Source organism: Leopardus geoffroyi, chromosome B4, assembly GCF_018350155.1.
Source record: "Leopardus geoffroyi isolate Oge1 chromosome B4, O.geoffroyi_Oge1_pat1.0, whole genome shotgun sequence".
NCBI lineage: Eukaryota > Metazoa > Chordata > Mammalia > Carnivora > Felidae > Leopardus > Leopardus geoffroyi.
In genome coordinates, this window is record NC_059341.1 from 20065614 (window position 1) to 20089764 (window position 24151).

Sequence of the window (24151 nt, forward strand, 5' to 3'; positions counted from 1 at the left end):
TTTAAAAAAGTATTTAAGGGGCGCCTGGGTGGCGCAGTCGGTTAAGCGTCCGACTTCAGCCAGGTCACGATCTCGCGGTCCGTGAGTTCGAGCCCCGCGTCAGGCTCTGGGCTGATGGCTCAGAGCCTGGAGCCTGTTTCCGATTCTGTGTCTCCCTCTCTCTCTGCCCCTCCCCCGTTCATGCTCTGTCTCTCCCCATCTCAAAAATAAAAAATAAATAAAACATTAAAAAAGTATTTAAAACAGCTTTATTCAGTTGTGATTGACATTCAGTATACTTTCTATATTTAAAGTGAACAACTTGTTAAATTCTGACTATTGTATGTACCCATGAAATCAACATAATTAAGGCAGTGAACATATCCATCGCTTTTAAAACTTTCCTCTTATTCTTTTGTACTGTATCTCTTTTGCACCAACCCATCTCCTCCCCAGCCTTGTCCCAGGTAACCATTCATCTGCTTTCCATTACTATAGATTAATTTGTATTTTCTTTTGTTTTAAGTGGAATGTATGTGCTTGTGTGTCTAGACACTCAAATGGGTTTATAGTAATACAGACACTATTTTTGTCTGGCTTATTTCCATCAGTATAAATATTTGAGATTCTTGTTGTGACATGCATTAATATTTTATTCCCTTTTTGGTTCACTGTTTTTCCCCTGTATGGATCTAGCAGTTTATTTACCTGTAGATAGATTGTTTCTAGTTTTACGTGTTGCAAATTAAGATCCTGTTAATATTTGAGTACATGTTCTGTATAATCATAGTCTTTTTTTGTCTTGGGGAAATACTTAGGCATGAAATGGCTAGTTTATAATAACAAGTGCATGCTTAATTCTTTTTTTCAAGTTCTAATTTAAATTCTAGTTAGTTAACATATATGGTAAAATTGGTTTCAGATGTAGAACTTAGTGATTCATCACTTTCATATAACACCCAGTGCTCATCACCATGATAATACCCACCACCTACCCATTTAGCCCATCCCCCCACCTCCCTCCCTCCATCAACCCTCAGTTTGTTTTCTATAGTTAAGACTCTCTTGGGGTGCCTGGGTGGCTCATTCCGGTAGGGGTAAGTGTCAGACTTCGGCTCAGGTGATCTCATGGTTCGTGAGTCTGAGACCCACATTGAGCTCTCTCCTGTCAGTGCAGAGCCCGCTTTGAATCCTCGGTATCTCACTCCCTCACTCCCTCTCTGCTCCTACCCCGCTCATGCTCGCTCTCTCTCTCTCTCTCTCTCTCTCTCTCTGTCTCTCTCAAAAAAACCCAAGCAAATATTAAAAAAAAAAAAAAAGTCTCTTATGGTTTGCTTCTCTCTCTTTTCCCCCTCGTCCCCTGTGTCTGTTTGTTTCTTAAATTCCACATACGAGTGAAATCATATGGTATTTATCTTTCTCTGACTTATTTCACTTCACATGTTTAGTTCTTCAAGGAACTGACAAACTATTTTCTAAAGTGGTTGTAACATTTTACATTCCCACCAGCTGCGTATGAGAGTTCCAGTTGCTCTACATCCTCTTCAACACTTGGTATGATCACTCTTTTTAGTTTTTGCCATTCTAATAGTTATGTAGTGGTATCCTTCTGCTTTTAATTTTCATTTTGGTAATGAGTAGAAAATTTCAGCTCTTTTTCACGTGGTTATTTGACATTCTTGTATCTTCTTTGGTGATGTGTGTGTTCAAATCAAATGCCCATTTAAAAAATTGAATTTTTTCTTATTGTTAGTTGTTTAGATATAATACCTTTACATATCATACAGTTGATTGATTTAAAGCACACAATTCATTGGTTTTTAAAAATATTCAAAGACTTGTGTGACTATCATCACAGTCGACTTTAGAACATTTTCATAAGATACACTGTCACCATTATTAGCATTCACTTCCTATTTCCCTTCAACACCTCCACCCGAGGCAATAATTAACCTATTCTGTGTCCATTTGCCCTGTTCTAGATATTTCATATAGCTAGAATCATACAATATGTGGTCTTTTGTGACTGGGTTCTTTAACCTAGCACACTGTTTCCCACATTCACCCATGTTGCAGCATGTCTAAGTAATTCACTTAATTGCCAATTGATATTCCAGTGTATGGATATACCATGTTTTCCTTAACCATTCAAAAGTTGAATGGATATTTGGGTTGTTTTCACTTGATTATTTTGAATACTGCTGTGAACGAATAATACTGCTGTGAACATGTATTTACAATTTTTTTGCAGAAATATGTTTTAATTTTTTGGATTATTCTTGGGAGTGTATTTCCTGGGTCACATGTTAACTGTTATCCTTTTGAGAAATTGCTGGTCTGTTTTCCAAAGAGGAGGTACCATTTTACATTTCTACTTGTAGTGCATTAGTTGTCCAATTTTTCCACATCCTTGTCAATACTTTGCTAATGTTTGTCTTTTTGGTTTTAGCCATCCTGGTGGATATGAAGGGTATTTCAGTTTGTTTTTGATTTTCATTTCTCTAATGACTAGTATCTTTTCATGTGCTTATTGACCACTTGTTATTTTCATTCCAACAATTTGTGCTTTTTAATTGGGGTGGTTGGTTAATTTACATTTAGTGTGACTAATGATATGGTTAGATTTGGGTCTACCATCTTGATACTTGTTTTTTTGTTTATTTTTTAAAGATTTTATTTTATTTTATTTATTTATTTTTTTAATGTTTATTTTTATTTTTTATTAAAAAAATTTTTTTTTAACGTTTATTTTTGAGACTGAGAGAGACAGAGCATGAATGGGGGAGGGTCAGAGAGAGAGGGAGACACAGAATCTGAAACAGGCTTCAGGCTCTGCGCGGTCATTACAGAGCCTGACGCGGGGCTTGAACTCACGGACCGCGAGATCATGCCCTGAGCCGAAGTCGGATGCTCAACCGACTGAGCCACCCAGGCGCCCCAATGTTTATTTATTTTTGAGACAGAGAGAGACAGAGCATGAATGGGGGAGGGTCAGAGAGAGAGGGAGACACAGAATCTGAAACAGGCTCCAGGCTCTGCGCGGTCATTACAGAGCCTGACGCGGGGCTTGAACTCAAGGACCGCGAGATCATGCCCTGAGCCGAAGTCGGATGCTCAACCGACTGAGCCACCCAGGCGCCCCAATGTTTATTTATTTTTGAGACAGAGAGAGACAGAGCATGAATGGGGGAGGGTCAGAGAGAGAGGGAGACACAGAATCTGAAACAGGCTCCAGGCTCTGCGCGGTCATTACAGAGCCTGACGCGGGGCTTGAACTCACGGACCGCGAGATCATGCCCTGAGCCGAAGTCAGATGCTCAACCGACTGAGCCACCCAGGCGCCCCAATGTTTATTTATTTTTGAGACAGAGAGAGACAGAGCATGAATGGGGGAGGGTCAGAGAGAGGGAGACACAGAATCTGTAACAGGCTCCAGGCTCTGAGCTGTCAGCACAGAGCCCGACGCGGGGCTCGAACTCACGGACCGCGAGATCATGACCTGAGCTGAAGTCGCCTGCTTAACTGACTGAGCCACCCAGGCACCCCAAGATTTTATATTTTTAAGTAATGTCTACACCCAGTGTGGGGTTCGAACTCAACCCCAAGGTCAAGAGTTGCATGCTCTGCTGAGTGAGCCAGCTGGGTGCCCTGATACTTGTTTTTTATTTGCTCCATTTGTTTTTGTTCTCTTTTTTTCTTTTCTGGCCTTCTTTTGAAATGTTTATGATTCCATCTTGTCTACTTTGTTGTGTTATTAGCCATGAATTTTGTTGTGTTACGTTAGTCATTGTCTTAGGGCTTAAAGTTTACATCTTTGTCTCAGTAGAGTTTACCATCAAGTGTTATTATTATACTACTACTCATATAGTATAAGATCCTCAAAATAATGTAATTCCATTTCTTTTTTTTTTTTTTTTGGCCTTTATGCAATTGTTGTCATGCGTTTATTTTTGTTATAAACCCCACAACAAATTCCCGCTATTTTTGTTTAAACAGTTGTTTACTGTGGATCTTTTTTGTATCTTTTGTGTCTGTACTTAACTTTCTGAACTTTTGGAATGGAGAAAGAACTAGGGTTCCGCATTGAAAACTCAAACTCAGTGCTGTCTTCAAGACCTCTGCTAAACGTAGGGTGGGCATGGGTTATAGGAAAGTAAAAATGCCCAAAGCTTTCCTGCCATTTTTAAGTTGCCCTTTTCTTGATTTAGTGTTTGGTTGCTGCAAACCTTTCATTCTCTTTTCCAGAGTGCTAACAAAATTGGTTCTGACGGTTCCTGCGTGATTTTGTGATATTTCCATGGTGGAAGGTACTCTTGGAGCTTCCTACTCCACTATTGTGGCTGATGGAAGTCTGGGAATTTTGCCTTCCTTTATATCTTCTTCAGGTTTGTTCTGAAATACAGTTAGGTTCCTTAGAAATAGTTAGATCCTGTCAGGTCCTGCTCTTATGATTTATTAGGAGCAGTACTTGGTCTAGGGGTAATTATTTCCCACTGTGGAGGCAAGATCTTTCTGAGTATTCAGATACCCAATGTCCTGAGAGTTGAGGTTTTTCAGTCTGGCTAAGGAGACCAGGCAATGTTCCTAGCTCTTCCTGTCTGCTGGATACAGTTTCCTTTACTTCTTTTTGGATGGTTCTTTTTTCAACCTCAGGTAATTTCTTCTCTCATATGTTCAGTCCTTTAATATTCAAATGGTGTTCTGTGTATCTCTCTGTGAGCATTTGTTCTCTCTGTAAAGAGTTTTCATTTCTGGTGCTTTGTCCTTACAGTTTTAGCTGCCTTGGTCTTACCTGATGTGAACTTTGGGAGTGTTCTGGGCTTGGCCTTAGTTTCTCTCCCTGTGCCTTAGCCTGGAAGAATTCTCAAGATGTTAAACTGGGCAAACTGAGAGCTCATCTCATTTGTTTATTGTTTCTTTGGGATTACTATCGTTGTTACCTGATACACAGCGTCTTGAAAACCATTGTCTCAATTATTTTATCTTTTTATTCTTTTTTTGCCATGGGAAATATGTATTGTTCATGCAAGAAGCCAAATATGGTCCCTGTTTCTCCATCTTGACCAGAAGAAGTCTGCTATTTTTTTCTTTTTTTAAAAAAAGTTTATTTATTTTTTGTATCTCTACACCCAACATGGGGCTTGAACTCATGACCCTGAGATCAAGAGCCTCATGCTCTTCTGACCTAGACAGCCAGGTGCCACCTATTCTTTAACTTTGATTTTTACTTTATTCCTTTCTTCCCTTTTTTCCCCCTTCTTTGTGATTATTTGAATATTTTTTAGCATTGCATTTAATCAGTTTAATAATGCACTTAGCGTTGCATTTAAATTTAATTAATTGCATTAAATTACCTTTTTGGCCGTATTTATGTATATAGTAGTTGCTCTTGGGATTACAGTTCTCATACTAATAATTTTAGACTACTCTGTGTACTGCTTCACACAAAATGTAAAAACACTGAAACCATATAGATCTCTTTTACCTTCTTCTCCAGTCTTTACTGTAGTTTTAATATGTGTTAAATTTATATACACTGAAAACTTTACCAGATAAACTTTTAACTTGTGATGTAAGCAGTCATGTATTTTCACTGGAAGAGAATATTGTTGTTTTATCTAGTCAGTAGCCATTAAAAGTACCTACATGCTTATCATTTTTTTACTTCATCTTGGAGCTTTCTTCTTGGCTCATTTTTCCATTGCCTGAGGAAAATTACTTAGTGTTCCCTTTAATTGAAATCTGTTTAAAGATAGTTTTGGACTTTATCCAGTTGTTCGTTTGTTTGTTTGTTTGTTTATTTAAACACAAAATTTATTGTCAGATTGGTTTGCATACAACACCCAGTGCTCATCCGAAAAGGTGCCCTCCTCAATACCCATCACCCACCCTCCCCTCTTTGCCACCCCCCATCAACCCTCAGTTTGTTCTCAGTTTTTAAGAGTCTCTTATGCTTTGGCTCTCTCCCACTCTAACCTTTTTCTTTTTTTCCCCTCCCCCCCCACCCCCCATGGTCTTCTGGTAAGTTTCTCAGGCTCCACATAAGAATGAAAACATATGGTATCTGTCTTTCTCTGTATGACTTCTTTCACTTAGCATAACACTCTCCAGTTCCATCCATGTTGCTACAAAAGGCCATATTTCATTCTTTCTCATTGCCAAGTAGTATTCCAGTGTATATATAAACCACAACTTCTTTATCCGTTTATCAACTGATGGACAATTAGGCTCTTTCCATAATTTGGCTATTGTTGAAAGTGCTGCTATAAACATTGGGGTACAAGTGCCCCTACGCGTCAGCACTCCTGTGTCCCTTGGGTAAATTCCTAGCAGTGCTATTGCTGGGTCATAGGGTAGATCTATTTTTAATTTTTTTGAGGAACCTCCACACTGTTATCCAGAGTGGCTACGCCAGTTTGTATTCCCACCAACAGTGCAAGAGGGTTCCCATTTCTCCACATCCTCTCCAGCATCTATAGTCTCCTGATTTGTTCATTTTAGCTACTCTGATATCCAGTTGTTCTTTTGATGATAACTTGCCTTTTGGTTGTATGAAGATTTTTATCTCTTTCTTTTGGTTTTCTATAGGTTTACTAATTGGCCTAGGTATGGATTTGTTTTTATTTATTCTGAGATTTACTGTGTTTCTTCTGTCCATGATTTGCTGTGTTCTGTTCTGGAAAGTTTTTAGGTATTATCATTTGAAATTTTGCTTTTGTGCTACTTTGTCTCTCACATTTCTCTGGGATTCTAATTACATGTGTGTGAGACCTGCTGATTATATTCTTCATGCTTCTTGTCCTGTTACTGTATTTTTCACACTTTTGTGTTTTGTGCTAACATTCTGGACATTTTCTTCTGATGTATTTTGTTGTTGCCTTCTAATTCTGTTTTCATCTATGTCTAAACCGTTGTTGATCCCATCCATTGATTTTGAACAAATTTTTGTTTTTACTTCTAGAATTTTTTATTTATTATTATAGTTTTCAGTTCTTTGAAAAAATTTTCAACTTGGTGTTGTATTTGAGCATAATAAGTATACTTATTTTAATGTCTGTGGCTAAAACTCAAATATAGATCTGGTTTGACTTTCTTGTTTCTGCTGGTTTTCATTTATGTTGTGTCTTTCATGTGTTTGGTACTTTTTATTGTGCTGAAAATGATAATGAACCAATAGTAGTAGAAGTTATTTGTAGTCAGGATTACATTGTTTTCCTCCAGAGAGGATGTATAATTTGCTTCTGTCTGGTGCCTGGGGGCACTTGTAATTTAGTATAACATGAGTCCAGTTTCAGAGTTTGAGATGAACTTAAAGCCTAGGTGCAATCTCTTTGAGGGCCTGTGTACTTGGATTATTCTGGTTTGCAGCCTTCAGTGTCTCAGCTGGAAGGAAGGGAGGGGCTTACTCCTTCCCCTTCTCCTTCAGTTGTCTGTGGACATAGATCCCTGTACTTCCAGCCTTCTGAGTTTGTCAAAACCACCTTTTACCCTTTTTACCTGCTTTCTGTGAAATAGGAAGTGGGGGGGCAAAAGTGGCCAAAAGCTGTACTCACCTCCTTGGACTTTCATTATTTTCCAATTTTGGCTCAGTATTTCCTCATTATCACAGTTCTTTGATAGTTTCAGCCACATTTCAAAAACTAAAACATTAATACTCATTTGTTTATTATTATTAAAAAAATTGTTTTAAGTTTATTTATTTTGAGAGAGCAAGCAGGGGAGGGGGCAGAGAGAGAGGGAAAGAGTGAATCCCAGGCAGGCTCCGTGCTGTCAGCCCAGAGCCCGATGTGGGGCTCGAAGTCATGAACTATGAGATGATGACCTGAGCTGAAACCAAGAGTTGGATGCTTAACTCACTCAAGCACCTGGTGCCCCAAAACATTAATATTTATTAATTGCTAAGATATTTTAAGTTAAATATTGGAACAGTAAAATAATGAATGTTAGTACTAGTATTTAAAGTATCAATATTAATATAAAAGTTAAAATTTTAATAATTGACATTTAAGATTAAAATTTTAATTTTAGGTATTCACCTATAAAGCTTCTTACTTTTTAATTTAAAGTTTATTTATTTTGAGAAAGAATAAGCGTGAGTGGCGGTGGGAGGCAGAGAGAATCCTAAACTGGGTCCACACTGTCAACGCAGAGCCCGATGGGGGGCTTGAATCCACAAACTGTGAGATCGTGCCCTGAGCCGAAGTCGTACACTTAAGTGACTGAGCCACCCAGGCGCCTCTAAAGCTTTCTTATTTTCTCATAGTGGTTCTCAGAAGTAGTGTTGATTCAAATCATTTAGTGTGCTCTTAGAAGAAGTGTCCGTGCTAGCATTTGCATTTTAAGAATGTTCTTTTGTTTGTGCCGTTGTGCTGGAGAAATGATGGAGTGCTTTATCAGTAGTGGTTTGACTATTTATAGTCAGTAATGAGAATTTGTTTATCTTTTTGTTGTACTTTTGCTTAACTAGGCTTTGAAGGGATCTCTTTAGGAAATTAATGATTTTGTTTACCTTTGAAAAAGTTTTATTGAAAACTGGAAAATGACACTATTTCTATTTATTTTTAGGTTGGGCTCATGTGGTTTGTGCCCTGTATATTCCAGAGGTACAGTTTGCCAATGTTTCTACAATGGAACCAATTGTTTTACAGTCTGTTCCACATGATCGTTACAATAAGGTACAGTGGATGTTATTTTATTGATGTTTCAATACAACTTTTTTGTTCTAAAACTGGGAAATGTAAAAGAATTTTTTTTTGTATTTTGTTTTATTATAGGCTTTCATTAAAAAAATTTAAATCATAGGCCTCCAGATTCCAGAGAGATTAGAAAAAAGTATAATTACTAAATGGTAAACTACATTTATTGAAATATGTTGTAAAGTCACAGGAGTACAACACAAACAAAAATATATTACCTTTTATACTCACCTATGTATTTAGCATTTTAACGTTTATGTGACATTTCCATCCTTATATAGATTTGTCCTTTAAGAATTACTGGCTTTTTAGGTTCTTTCAAACATAAAGGTTCTATTAAATTTGAATTAATCATTATTTGGTATAACATTGGTTTTGATACCATACATCCTTTCTTGAAAAATAACCCTATTACAGAATACTACGTGCTTCTTTTCCTTTCCCCAGTTTTTTTCTATCCCCAAGATAGGATTTTTGTTGTTAGCTTTTTCTTAACAACTTAGTTAATATTTTCTTTGCTTTGCTCCCCCATATCTTTTTCTTGATTTATAGTACATATATGTATTATTGCTTCATTCTCTTTTTGTACGTTAGATGATTTTTCTTTCACCCGATGTGTCTTTAGGTATGGTGTCACCATTAATTTAAGGTACTGTTACTTTATTTCATTTGTGGGGAGAAATTATCACTACCACCAATTCTAACACAAATATTTTTGTGTTAAACATTTTACAATATAGGTTATTAATATTTATTTTTAAAATTTAAAAATACAGGAAACAAATAGAAAAGTACAAGACAGAAGTCATCCTAATCTTCTCTTTCTGATCCTTTTAGATTTTTGTGTGTGTGTACATTTTTATATGTAATATATATTTATTAAAATTGGATTATATTGCTTATACTGGTTTGTTTGTTTTTGAAATTCATCAACCCTGAACATCTTCTTGTATCAATCAGTTACGTTTTTGACATTATTTTTAGTGGATAGTTAGCATGTAATATACAGTATTATTAGTTTTGATAAACTGGTTAAGGAATGCCTAACTGTTGAACAGCCTTGATTGGGTTTGGCTTTGGCTTTGGCTTGTACGTAGCAACAGAATCTCTGTGTAAAGGGGTGCGAATGTTTTGGAAGCTTCCATAAATATATTGTATGAAATTGTACTGTGGAATGCAGTTTCTAATTTATGCTACATGAGTAATAGGTGACAGTGCTAATAACCTTATATCCTGGTAAGTGCACTATATATTACCATTAAAAAAATCTTCGCTATTCTTTTTAGTGAAAAATATTAGTGTCTGATTTTTTTCTGAGTAAACAGTAAGGTTAAATATTTTACACTTAAAAAAAATTTTTTTTTTTAAACGTTTATTTATTTTTGAGACAGAGAGAGACAGAGCATGATCAGGGGAGGGTCAGAGAGAAGGAGACATAGAATTCGAAACAGGCTCCAGGCGCCGAGCTGTCAGCACAGAGCCCGACGGCGGGGCTCGAACCCACGGACCGCGAGATCATGACCTGAGCCAAAGTCGGTCGTTTAACTGACTGAGCCACCCAGGCGCCCCTACAGTTTTTAAAAAAAGCCTTTCATGTTTGTTGACCTTGAAAAGCTCTTTGTTTGTTTTAATATTGTAATGTTTTTCTTTTTTCTTTTTCCTTCTTTTTTTTACTGTTTTACTTATTTTTGAGAGGGAGAGTGCAGGCACGTGCGCGAGCAAGCAGGGGAGGGGCAGAGAGAGGGAGACCCAGAATCAGAAGCAGGCTCCAGGCTCTGAGCTGTCAGCACAGAGCCTAAAGTGGTGCTCGAACCCACGAACCATGAAATCTTGACCTGAGCCAAAGTTGGACGCTGAACTGACTCAGCCACCCAGGCACTTCTATTTTTTCTTTTAAGATCTGCTCTCTTCTGTAGAGCTTTATTTTTTTAAAGTTTATTTATTTATTTTGAGAGAGAGAGGCTGGGACAGGGGCAGAGAGAGGGAGAGAGAGAATCCCCAGCAGGTTCTGCACTGTCAGTGCAGAGCCCGATGTGGGTCTTAAACTCAGGAACGGTGAGATCATGACCTGAGTCGAAGTCAGGCTCTTAACTGAAGTCGAAGTCTTAACTGACAGAGCCACCCAGGAGCCCTGTTGTTATTTATTTTTTAACAAAGTGTTTTTTTTTTTTTTTTTTTTTTAATGTTTATTTTTGTGAGAGAGGGAGAGGGAAAGGGAGACTGACAACCTCAAGCAGGCTCTCCGCTGTCAGTGGAGAGCCAGACATGGGGCTGGAACTCATGAATCGTGAGATCATAAACTGAGCAGAAATCAGTAGTCAGACGCTGACTGAGCCACCTAGGTGCCTCCAAAGTGTTTTTTATATTAGAGGTTTCTTTCATTTGTCTTATGTACTTGCTGTGTATGCTTTTGCCCATAATTCAACATTTGCTTTTTAACTTTCATTATGTCTTCATTTTTTAAAAATTATTGTTGGTACTCTAGCGGTTTTTTTCTAGTGGAGAAGTTTAACATTTTTACATAATTTACACAACTATCTTCTATTGTTTCTGCTTTTGACACCATACAAAGAAAATCTTTCTTTTTAAAAAAAAAAAAAATTATTTATTTTTGAGAGAAAGAGACACAGCATGAGCAGGGGAGGGGCAGAGAGAGGGAGACAGAATCCGAAGCAGGCTCCAGGCTCTGAGCTGTCAGCACAGAGCCCAACGTAGGGCTCGAACTCACAAACTGCGAGATCATAACCTGAGCTGAAGTCAGATGCTTAACCGAGTGAGCCACTCAGATGCTTCCAAAGAAAATCTTTATGTTACTGTATAAGACTTTTTTTAGTGCTTTCAAGTTCGTGTTTTTTAAAAAAAATGTTTATTCATTTTTGAGAGAGAGAGCGCGAGTGTGCGCGCACCCCCACAAGTGAGGGAAGGGCAGAGAGAGAGAGAGAGAGAGAGGGAGACACAGAACCTGAAGCAGCCTCTAGGCTCTGAGCTGTCACACACAGCCCCATGCAGAGCCCAAACTCAAACTGTGAGATCATGACTTGAGCCGAAGTGGCCTTTTTTTTTTTTTTTTTCAACGTTTATTTTTGGGACAGAGGGAGACAGAGCATGAACGGGGGAGGGGCAGAGAGGGAGACATAGAATCGGAAACAGTTTCCAGGCTCTGAGCCATCAGCTCAGAGCCCGATGCGGGGCTCGAACTCACGGACCGCGAGATCGTGACCTGGCTGAAGTCGGACGCTCAACCGACTGCGCCACCCAGGCGCCCCCCGAAGTGGCCTTTTAACCAAGCCACACAAGTGCACCTAAGTTCATGTTTTTAAATACTTGGTTTTCCTTTCAATTTTCAAGTAACTTCAAACTTAAAGGTTGCATTAATAGTGTAAAGAGCTCTTAAACCATTTCAGAGTTATTTATCATTATATACTCAGACCCCAGATGCTTTAACCTGCATTTCCTGTAAGAAAGTACTTTCTCCTGCATGACCAGAATACAGCCATCAGAATTCATGCATTATTACTGTCTAATCCGCAGACTTCATCATTTCCCTAATTTTCATTCATGTTTCCATTTCCCCAGTTAAGCCGTTCATAGCAAAAGGATCACAGATTGCATTTTGTCTTGTAATCTCAAATAGTAACTCAGTTTTCCTTAACTTTCATAACTTTGATACTTCTGAAGATTACAGGCCAGTTATTTTGTAGAATATTCCACGATTTGGCTTTTTCTGATGTTTCCTCATGATTAAGTTTTAGATCTTGTATTTTGGCAGGAATGTCACAGAAGTGATGCTGTGTTCTCATTGCATCCTGTCAGGTGGTACATGATTTCCCCATTACTTGATGTTACCTTGATCACTTGGTTAAGGTGGTATCTGTAAGGTTTCTTCACTGGGAAGTTAATCTTCTTTCCCTTTGTAATTAATAAGCATTTTGGAGGAAGTACTTTGTATGTAAATATCTTGTTCCTTGTGCCTTTAACCCACTGATTTTAGCATCCATTGTTGTTTCTTGGCTTAATTAGTTTATTACTGTAATTGATAGCAAGTAGTGGTTTTCTGTTTCCATCATTTATTTTACATTCATTGGTTGACACTCCACTTTTATTATTTTTTTTTTTTTAGTAGTTAGTTCACTTAAAGGAATAACTTGTTCCAGTCCCCATTTATATAAGTGTGGACTAACATGGACTTCTGTGTTAACTATTTTATTTTAACGGGTCATTCCCTATTACTGCCATTTATTTTAATCATTTTGTCTCAGGTTTGTCTGCTGGGACTCCCTTCAGACTGGCTTTGTGTTTTAATAAGGTTGTGAGCTCTTTAGTTTTGACACTACAGTATGTTCAGGCTCATCTTGGATCATTTTTGACCCAGCTAGCCATGAATCATCACCATTTATCCAAGGAGTATTGATTCCTTTTAGAAACCAAAGTGGGCACTAAGTGTGCTTGTTGTTATTGGGATATTGCTATTCCCTGGCCCTCTCCGGAAATATATGTGTTTATATAGATACAGAGATATATGCACATGCACATCTGTATTTTTTCAATGATTATCTCTATATATTGAAGACTGTTAAGTCACAGTGATACTTCCGATTCAGTGTATGGGTATACATTATACACATATGTATTTCTGTATATATAGAGAACCATAAACTCTTAGTAATTTCTCCAAATCCAATCCAGCAATGCAGGATTTTTCAAGTTTACGAACACAAATTTAACATAAACATAAACTTTTTTATGTTTATGACTCTCACTCCAACAGTGAGAAATCTGACTCCCATTATCCTCAATGTGTTTGCTTATTTGATCAATCTCTCTTGTATTAACATTGCTCCCATCCCCTAATGCAATGACCACCCTAACCTGGTTTGGATTCCACACATCACTCTGGGTTGCTGTTGCTTCCCTGCATTGGCTACCCTTTGTATTAGTTGTGGTATTTGACACTCAGCTCCAGGCCACCACTCTTCCCTCATCCCTCAAATAGTTGGTCTCGTCACCTTGCTCAGGGTGTGGCACTGCCTTCCCCTCTACCTCCAAAACCCCGGTGGGAGCCAGCTCTGCTGGGGCTTTGACACCTGTGTTGGACTTCTCCCTTCCCTGGCATGGATGCTGCCATGCTTGGACCCACCTTAAGGCTTTATGACTAATGTATTCAAGGAGTAAGAGAGGGAGGGAAGAAGGAAGAATTATTTAGGTATAAATCTTTTATCCATTTAGAGTTCATTTTATAATATGGTGAGGTATGTGTCTAACTTTTCCCCTACCACATAGTCCAGTTTTCAACACTAGTGAATGATCTGTGTTCTACACAGTGATTTGGAATACTGTTTTGGGCCACCTGGCTGGCTCAGTCAGAAGAGCCTGAGACTCTTGATCTCAGGGTTGTGAGTTTGAGCCCCACATTGGGCGTAGAGGTTACTTTAAAAAAAAAAAAAAAAAGAAAGAAAGAAAGAAATGAAATACTGTTTGAATCATTATTAAATTCTTGGATGTTGTGAACACTTTTTTTCTGTTCCATTGTTGCATCTGTCTATTCTTTTCCTAAAACCTATTCTAAATTATTATGGCTTTATATACACCATAGTACCTGGTAGAACAAGTATTGTTATGGATTTCTTTTTCCAGATTAACATTAGGACTAACAAAATACAATTGTGATTATATTAGTATTACAATGAAATACTATTTTGAGGAAGAATTGATTTTTTTTTTAATGTTTATTTATTATTGAAAGACAGAGTCAGAGTGTGAGCAGGGGAGGGGCAGAGGGAGAGGGAGACACAGAATCCGAAGCAGGATCCAGGCTCTGAGCTGTCAGCACAGAGCCCGACGCGGGGCTTGAACTTACAAACTGCGAGATCATGACCTGAGCCGAAGTCGGACGCTTAACTGAGCCACCCAGGCGCCCCTAGAAGAATTGATCTTTTTATAATATTGAATATTTACTTCTAGAAACTTGGTGTCTCTCTCCATCAAGTTTTTTGTTTTTTGTTTTTTGTAGTTTTCCTTATATGGGGGTGCTATACAGTTGACCCTTGAACAATGCAGGGGTTATGGGTGCTGACTCCTTGCACAGTTGAAAATCCATGTATAACTTTGATTCCCCCCAAAACTTAATTACTGATAATCTACTGTTGACCTTACTAAAAAAATAAAGTGAATAAATACGTATTTTGTATATGTATTAGATACTGTATTCTTATAGTAAAGTAATGTAGAGAAAAGAAAATATTCTTAAGAAAATCATCCCGAGGGTTGCTGAAGGGGAGGTAGGTGGGGGTTGGCCTAAATGGGTGATGGACATTAAGGAGGGCACTTGTTGGGATGATCACTGGGTGTTATATGTAAGTGATGAGTCACTAAATTCTACTCCTAAAACCAGTACTACACTATATGTTAAGAAACTTGAATTTAAATAAGTAAAAAGTTAAAAAAAATTTTTAAAAAATCACAGGGGAGTACACTTACAATACTGTACTGTATCATACATATAATTAGGCGCAGTTCAAACTCATGGTGGTCATGGGTCAACTCTCTTGTTTATGTTTCTTGGATTTTTATGGATGTCGATTTGTATAGTTAACCTTGAAAGCTTAATAATACTCTCTTCATGATTATTCATTGTGGCTAATATGAGGCATATAATTCTGAAATGATAGGAACAATTGGAAAATGGATTGTTGAGTTTTGGAAGATATCACTTTTTAATGGATGGTAGTAAAGAGCATTGAAGAGCATTTATTAATATACTGGGCTCATACTGTGGACCTACTTTATATCAAGCATTGTGCTAGACACTGGGAATTCAAAGATGCATAAAATGCAAGATTTTTCTTCATGTGACACTCTCAATTAGAAGAGTAAATAATGTAATTACAGTGTATAAAAATAATAATATATAAGTACAGGTTTCTGCAGCTATCCAAAAGTAGAAAGCATTCTTGTGAAACTTTTCGTAAGCTGAAATTGGTGTAAAGCTGAGGAAGCAGTTACCATTAATCTATGTGGAAAAGGTTTTGAGTGTTTCCAGTCTGAAAAAATAACCTTTCTTAGGCTTTTCTGATAACTTAGGACCCATCTTGCTAACAAGCGCATGAAATAAACTGAGACAAAGCACAGATGCTTCCAGACATAGTTCAAAGCTCTGGAGGTCTGGTGCTGAGATGGATGCTCAGGGTACTTCCTGGGGAAGGAGCTGGGCAGCGCCGCTCTTGCTGCTCTGGGTGCACATTGACACTGTGACGGCTTCGTGGCAAAGCAAATGCTGAACATCGCTTTCACTTTTCACCTTTTTTCGTAAAAGCAAAAATTCTTTTTGGATTTCTTTCAGTTAGCAAAAACAGTTATTAATGTAAGCCTTTTGTCAAATCAAAGTGGCATAACACAAACTTTCGAAAAATGGGAGATATCTGTCATAATAAAAAATGTGAGTGGAGTGTTATGGAACATAATGAAAGGAGGGATTACTTTTGCCTAAGGAGTTGAATAAAACATAAAAAGGGATTATAGGGACTTTGCAGAATAACTAGGAATTTGACCTGTGGAAAAAAGGATCATATGATAATTCCACTCAGAGAAAGTAACATAAACTAATATAGTAAGTGCAAAGGAAAGGTGGTAGGCAGTTCACAGAATAATAAATAATCCCGTGTGGCTGGAACATAGTGGGATTTAGGAAAGGGAAAAAAAAAAAACCACGAAGGAAATTTTGTGAGTGATAGGAAAGGAAATTTTCTAGAATATCTGTGTAGTATATCTAAATTTCAGAGAACTCATCGTGTTATTATGTTGTTAAGTTTTCTACATGTCATTAAATACATAATGGCCAGTTTTTCTATTATTTTGTCACCAGATTCTTTTTATTTTTTGACCTCTCATATTGTAGCAATAAGTTCCTCATTTCACTGACATGTACATTTTGTTAATAAAATAATGAGTGGCATATGTCACCTTTAAGTTACCTCTTAATAATTTTGAAGAAATGTGAAGAATTGTAATAGTTTTGAAGAAACAGATTTTTTTGAGCTGTTTTTGAAGTTTTCGGGGATAGAGGCTTGTATTCAGAGTCAAGGAATCCTTTATTTAATTTAATTTTAATTTTTTTTATTTTTAAAGATTTTATTTATTTATTTATTTATTTATTTATTTATTTATATGTTTATATGTTTATATGTTTATTTTGAGAGAGAGAAAGAGAATCACAGGCAGGTTCTACACCCAGCAGTGAGCCTAACTTGGGGCTTGATCCCATGGGATCATAACCTGAGCTGAAATTAAGAGGCAGACGCCTAACCAACTGAGCCACCCAGGCACCTCTAAAGATTTTACTTTTAAGTAATCTCTACACCCAACCTGGTGTTTGAACTTACAACCCCGAGATCATGTCACATCAGGAAGCATTTATTTTAGAAAGCTACAATTTCCAGAGAGTAGTTGGTAAATGATACATGTGTTCTGTCTATATATATGCTTTTGAAGATTCTTTATTTATCGATGACCATGAAGAAATGAATGTAAGTATAGGTAGGACCATAATAGACGAAACAGAGAAACAAAAAACAAAATAAAAGCATGGTGTCATTTAACTATAGAAGCTTAAAGGTGGAGGAATACTTAGAAATTGCTAGCCTGACTTCCCTTCAATCTTTTTTGAAGGAGTAGTGGTGAAATAGCTGTCAAGAGAAGTGTTGATCAATATATTTAGCATCTGGTGGGAAAGTTTGAAAGGACTAAATATGCTCTCTGATTAGGGGATTCCTCATTAGTACCATTTAAAAAGCTAGGTTTCAGAGAGTGGAGCTAAACATTCCATATATCTATCCATTCATTGGGCCAACGTTTATGTATGGCATGCCCTGTTATCAGGCATTGCTGGAAGCATAAGGAATACATAAAGCTCCTACGTGGTAGGATAGATACGTACACATCAATGATTGTTAGTGTAGTATGTGCGAGGATTAGAGAACACAGAGAACGTTTACTTAGTGTAGTGTAACAGTGCTGAAGAGAGGGAAGGTATATCTTAGAAAAGATTGTAGCTTCTCTGAATTTTGAAGAGTGAGAAGTCTCTGGGTGTTGGCTGTGAGGAGAGGAAAGAGGAGGGAGTGCGACAGTAGCTATTAATTTTACAGACTGGAGGAGCATAAAAGCTCTGAAGTGGGAAATAGGGAGGGTTGAGAGGGAGAGGGAGAGGGTGAGGGAGTGAGAGTAGTATAGTGGTGAGGGAGAAGGGCACTATTGCTAGGAGTTTGAGTGTGATATGTAAAATGCTGAGAGATTCTCAAGGGCCTCCTGTGTCCTGTTAAGGAGTTTGAGTTCTATTTCCATAAAGGGTTTTTAGATTTACTTGGGGAGGGATGTACTCAGGTCTACCATCTAAAGGATAGTGAAAGGAAGATTGGGAGAGGGAGTGTAGAAGAGACGAGAGTTACTTAGACACTATTTAAGCTTTTGCAGTGTTCCAGAGGTAATAATGAGGGTCTGAAGTAGGAGAGTAGTACTAGGAAGGAAGAAGGGGCAGATCTTTTGGTAACATATGAGAGGTTTGATTGACTGGGTGTGATGACACACAGATGAGGGAGGAAGAAAAAATCAGACTGGCCTTTCGGTTTCAAGAACTTAAGTACTGAGCACATCATCATCACCTGAGATAGAGTCTATATAGAGTCATCAAGTTAATTGACTCATTTCTTAGAACAAAGACACTAAGCTTTAAATTCTTGGCAGATGTTGGTGGGACTTACTACTTTGCTTGTAGAACAAATCTTGAATCTACAAGTTGTTTGCCAGCATACATTAACAATATGATTATAAGACTGCAAGATAAAATTCACATTTCTGCTGAAGCATTGAATATTTGCTTTTGTATATATCTAATATAATATGTTTGTTTTTGCTTGGCACTTGTATCCTAGTTACTCAAATGAACACGTAATTTTTTTTTTCTTTTGTGGACATTTGTGTCGTTTGGAAAAGGAAAACAAATTTGCAACCGTCTCTATAGAAAAATCTTTTTGCCCTTTTTTGCACCTCTGCTGATTCTCACTTTCCCTATTAGGCTTCTCTGTATTGTAGTGTTTGTGTCTCTCCCCCGCTTGCCAGTACACCCATGTATACGTATTCTGTTTTGTTTCGTATTGTTTCTCATTTTCTCAGGGGATAGTAAATTATTTTTCTTTTTATTTGCTTTTCGTGTATTTGTGCTTTCGTGTTCAGCCTCATTCTTCATTGCCTTCTTTCAACTCCGAGGCTCAGAGGCAGTTTTATTAAGCAGGGTTTATTAAGGACTGTGGAAGAATGGCAGTGTACTTTCTTTCACTGTTATTTCTTCCCTCCTCTTTTCAAGGCAGCAGTCCAGTCTAAACTGGAAATGCCAATACACAGTGGCTAAGTTAAAATTGTTCATGGAAGTAAACTTAATAATCTCACCAACATACAGATTGCCAGTATCAGGTTTTTTTCATGTTTGTTTGGTGTCTTGGGCACTCCTAGATGATAGATGCTTCTGTGGTATAATCTGCTAGGATAAGATTCTGTTAACATCTGTACTTAAAGGGAAATTACATTGCTAGGCAGTAGTTTAAAGCAAGGCAAGTCATACTTGAGAAATTTGGTTTATTCATAGGAAAATAAATGATAACAGGGTTAGAGTTAAGATCAAAAACTTTATCCTAGTCAGAAATTAAATTGACTGAAACCAGCTAAAGTACAAATAGGGTTGGCTGTAAGGCCAGTACAGTAGGTATTCCTGCAACATATGTGGGGAGTTGGACCTGGAACTAGAAAGTCACAGGCTGACTACCATCCATCCAACTTTGGTGAGGGTCCTACGGTCTCTTTTCTGTCTGTGGTCTGTTTTTGTTTCCACATCATCTCTAATTCCGTGTCTCATTTTATCTGAGTTTCCTACAGGTAACTTGACTCAGTGTCCAAGTTCTAAATTTTTAACAGAGTAAGTATGGTCTAGGTACTTGGGCTTCGAAGCCATTTTCACCTAGAAAAACATAGATGCCTAGTTACCATTCCATCATTAGCCTGGGTGGCTCAGTCGGTTGAGTGTCCAACTCTTGATACTGGCTCAGGTCGTGAATCCCAGCATTGGTGGCATCTGGCACCATGCTGGGTGTGGAGCCTGCTTAAGATTCTCTTCCCTTCCCTTCCCTTCCCTTCCCTTCCCTTCCCTTCCCTTCCCTTCCCTTCCCTTCCCTTCCCTTCCCTTCCTCTCTCTCTTCTTTCTCTCCTTCTGTCTTCCCCTCTGTCCCTTTCCCCCACTCTCACACCTTGTCTCTCTCTAAAATAAGAAAAATAATAGCACTTGGCTCAGTCAGTTGAGCATTGGACTCTTGATTTTGGCTCAGATCACAATCTCATGGTTCTTTGATTGAACCCCTTCAGGCTCCACACTATCAACATGGAGGCTGTTGGGGTTCTCTCTCTCTCCCCCTCTCTCCCTCTCCCCCCCCCCGCCCCTCTACTGCTCATGTGTGGTGTCTCTGTCTCTCTTGCTCTCTCAAAAATAAATAAACTTAAAAAAGAAAAATAATAATAAAAAATTAAAAACAATTGAGCACAGTTAGTTTCTACAAAAGACGCCGGAGTTTAGGTGCTCTTGTTTACCTTCATGTCTCGTAAATATTCTATTTAAACAACTAGGTAAAAAAGCCTATAAACTGTTCCTGATGTACCTGTGCCAAATTGCATATGCTAATTCTTTAATTTTATAAAATAGTGTAGTGTTCTGCATAACCTTCTTGAGAATTTCTATCTTTTTTTTTGCAATAAATTAAAATTGTGTTTAATAATTCACAAAGGAGTTTTTGGCCAGAGGGCCTGGGTGGCTCAGTCATTTAATTTATACATATGACTCTTGGTTTCAGCTCAGGTGATGATCTCTCAGGTCCGTGGAATTGAGCCCCCTGTCTTGCTCACAGCGCAGAGCCTGCTTGGCATTCATTCTCTCTCTTTCTCTCTCTCTCTCTCTCTCTCTCTCTTTCTCTCTCTCTCTCTTCTCCCCCCCACTTCCTCCCCAAATAACACCCCCTCCCCAAATAAATAAATAAATTTTAAAAAAGAAAGGAGTTTTGACCAGGTTTAAAAAGAGATGATTTAAGGTCACCTGATGACTTCGTAAAAAACAGATCCAGGGACAATTGTATGTTGGGATGTTTTTTCTCATTATATAACACTAGCATATGGAATTAGGGCATAAACTGTTAGTATACTCTATGACAGCATGGAATCATGCTGAATAAAACTGAGTAAACTGATCTATTTGAGTTGTTTGTTTGTTTTTAACTTTTGTTTTTTAGTTTATTTTTTTTTTCAGAGAGAGAGCAGGGGAGGGGGCAGAGAGAGAATCCCAATCAGGCGCTGCACTGTCAGCTCGAGCCGGATGTGAGGCTCACTTACTGTGAGATCATGACCTGAGTCGAAATCAAGAGATGGATGCTTGACCGACTGAGCCACCCAGATGCCCCTGAGTTGCTTGATTTTAAAATAGTAAATCTTAGCGGGGCGCCTGGGTGGCGCAGTCGGTTAAGCGTCCGACTTCAGCCAGGTCACGATCTCGCGGTCCGGGAGTTCGAGCCCCGCGTCAGGCTCTGGGCTGCTGGCTCAGAGCCTGGAGCCTGTTTCCGATTCTGTGTCTCCCTCTCTCTCTGCCCCTCCCCCGTTCATGCTCTGTCTCTCTCTGTCCCAAAAATAAATAAACATTGGAAAAAAAAAAAAATAGTAAATCTTAGCAAAGTGTACCAGGTGTCCAGGAAGACACTTTGAAGGCATGTCCGATTTTTCTAAACTAGTGCTTCTTTACATTTTTTGGGTCTTTGGGATTCTGATAAAATGTAAGAATTCTTTCTACAGAGTAATATACATCTGAACTATAACAAAATGTTTTACATATACTTTCTGAAGGATTATAAGAATACTTCTTGATACTCAGATTCTCTGCTTCCCTGTCATAGGATTACCAAATTTTAGATTACCTTGAATAATAATTAAATGATTGATTTAATAATTGATGTATTTAAAAATAATACATTTTAAATGTATAAACATTTTTAAATATTTGGCATTTAAAAAATCTGTAAGTATGAGTTATAATAATGCCAAATATACAGATTTTATTCTTGGCTCTTCTCTTTGGATGACTTTTTTTTTTTCTTGTTTTCTTTAATGTTTACTATTTTTGAGAGACAGAGTGTGAGCGGGGTAGGGGCAGAGAGAGAGAGGGAGAGACAGAATCTGAAACAGGCTCCAGGCTCTGAGCTGTCAGCACAGAGCCCGATGTGGGACTCAAACCTATGAACTGTGAGATCATGACCTGAGTCGAAGTTGGATGCTTAACCAACTGAGCCACCCAGGTGCCCCTGGATGACTCTTAACTATGATGTTTATGTCATAATTTTCCTAACCATTCCCACATTACCTAGCTATTTTTCTGTTGTAATTTAAAGCATGACAAGAATCTTGCTTCACCAACCCTTTTAGTCTGTGTTTAGATTGATTTCCTTTGGCTAGAACTCTAGAGTTAGAATTATTGTGTCATAGATTATACCTGTTTGTAAGGTTCTGATAAGATTGCCTGTTTGTTTTCCACATTTGTATAGCTAATAATTTATGAAAATGCCATTTTTACCACACCATTGTCTGTATTCATTTTTAAAATCATATTCTACATTTGCCAGTTTGATAATAAATGATATCCAGTTATTTGAATTTTTGATTACTTGTCAGGTTGTCAGAATAATATTTCTTTTTGTGTCTGTTTTTGCCCATTTAGCTCTTAAACTGTTAGGCATTCTAAAGTTATGTACTCTTTTTATTTTTTTTAGGTGTACTTATTTTGAGAGAGACAGAGACAGTGTGCGCTGGGGAGGGGCAGAGAGAGAGGGAGAGGAAGAATCCCAAGCAGGGTCTGCACTGTCAGCACAGAGCCTGATGTGGGGCTCAAACTCAAGAACTGTGAGACCATGACCTGAGTGAAACCCCAGATTCGGACACTTAACCCACTGAGCTGCCCAGGAGCCTCTAAAGTTATGACCTCTTTAAATAGTGATAACAAATTTTTGTTTGTATATACCACAAGTATTTTTTTCACTTTGTCTTCATTTTGGTGCCATAAAATATTCATAGATACACAGTTACACCGTATAGTTTTTTTGGGGTGGCAGTACACAAGGTGATTAAAAATGGGATCTTTGCAAAGTAATTAAGGTATATAGGGTTAGAGCCGATCCTTGAATAACACAGGTGTGAACTCTGCAGGTCCGCTTACATGCAGACTTCGTCCGATCAGCGTGGTACGGTACAGCACCTAAATGTATTTTCTCTTGTGAGTTTTTGAAAAAAGTTTTTTTTTAATGTTTATTCATATTTTGAGAGAGAAAGCACAAGTGTGGAAGGGGAAGAGAGAGAGAGAGAGAGAGAGAGGAAGACACAGAATCCAAAGCAGGCTCCAGGCTAAGCTGTCAGCACAGAGCCTGATGCAGGGCTTGAACTCATGAGCCATGAGATCACGACCTGAGCCGAAGTTAGATGCTTAACCTGCTGAGCCACCCAGGCCCCCCTTCTTAGGATTTTTTTAAATAACACTTTTCATCTGGCTTACTTTATTATAAGAATACAGTATGTGATACATACGTCATGCAAAATATGTGTTAATCTGCTCTTTATGTTATTGGTAAGGCTTCTGGTCAACAGTAGGCTGTTAGTAGTTAAGTTTTTGGGGAGTCAGAAGTTATACCTGCACCTGCATGGGGGATCATCGATGCTTCTAATCCCCTTGTTGTTCAAGGGTCAGCTGTATAGAGTATGCACCAATTAACAGTGTTACTCTTGTTTTATACACTAATCTCTACACTTGAGCACAGAGCAGCTACCTGGGACTAAGGAAGGTACACATCACATTTACAAAATCATTCAGCAAGCTCCAGAAAATGGACAGAGTAACCCTTTACTCTGGCTCTTTCTCCATAGGTGGTTAAAATCTAATTATTTTCTGCATGTTGTGAGACCTATAAGGCAAAGTGATACAACTTCTCTTGCAGTTTTCAAAGTTACATGTAGGATGAAAATGACTGCTCATTGTCAAAGACTGTTAAGAGGGAAACTAAAAATCAAAACGTTGAAATTAAAATACGTAAGGATCGTCAGAAGTGAATGCTTTTTGTGCAAGAGTACACACATGGTCCATTCTTTTTTCATGAAGAAAAGAATGGTTGAATTGCATATCTGGATATGTTGACAGTATTTTTTCCACAGCTATGGAAAAACTGATATTATATTGTATCGTATCGCATCATATCGTATTGTATCGGACTATAGCAGACTGGTCTCTGCCTTCATCCATCCTGCAGCATGGAGGCTTTTTCATGGTTATCTTCCCTACTGCTGGATCAGGCTTCTGTTCTGTCAGAAATATTTTTATTAGACCAAATTATATTCAGTGCAAGTCAAAATTTATTAAC

General features: G+C 38.0%; 1 protein-coding gene across 26 annotated transcripts in view; it reads left to right on the forward strand.

Annotated features, from left to right (window-relative positions):
- The window catches only part of MLLT10 (MLLT10 histone lysine methyltransferase DOT1L cofactor), a 242836-nt gene that overhangs the window by 77852 nt on the left and 140833 nt on the right, over positions 1-24151 (forward strand). For all 26 annotated transcript variants that reach the window (XM_045463953.1, XM_045463957.1, XM_045463956.1 and 23 more), the window contains one exon: positions 8545-8654. In XM_045463953.1, coding sequence (XP_045319909.1) covers positions 8545-8654 — 110 coding nt within the window. The remainder of the gene's footprint in view (positions 1-8544; positions 8655-24151) is intronic.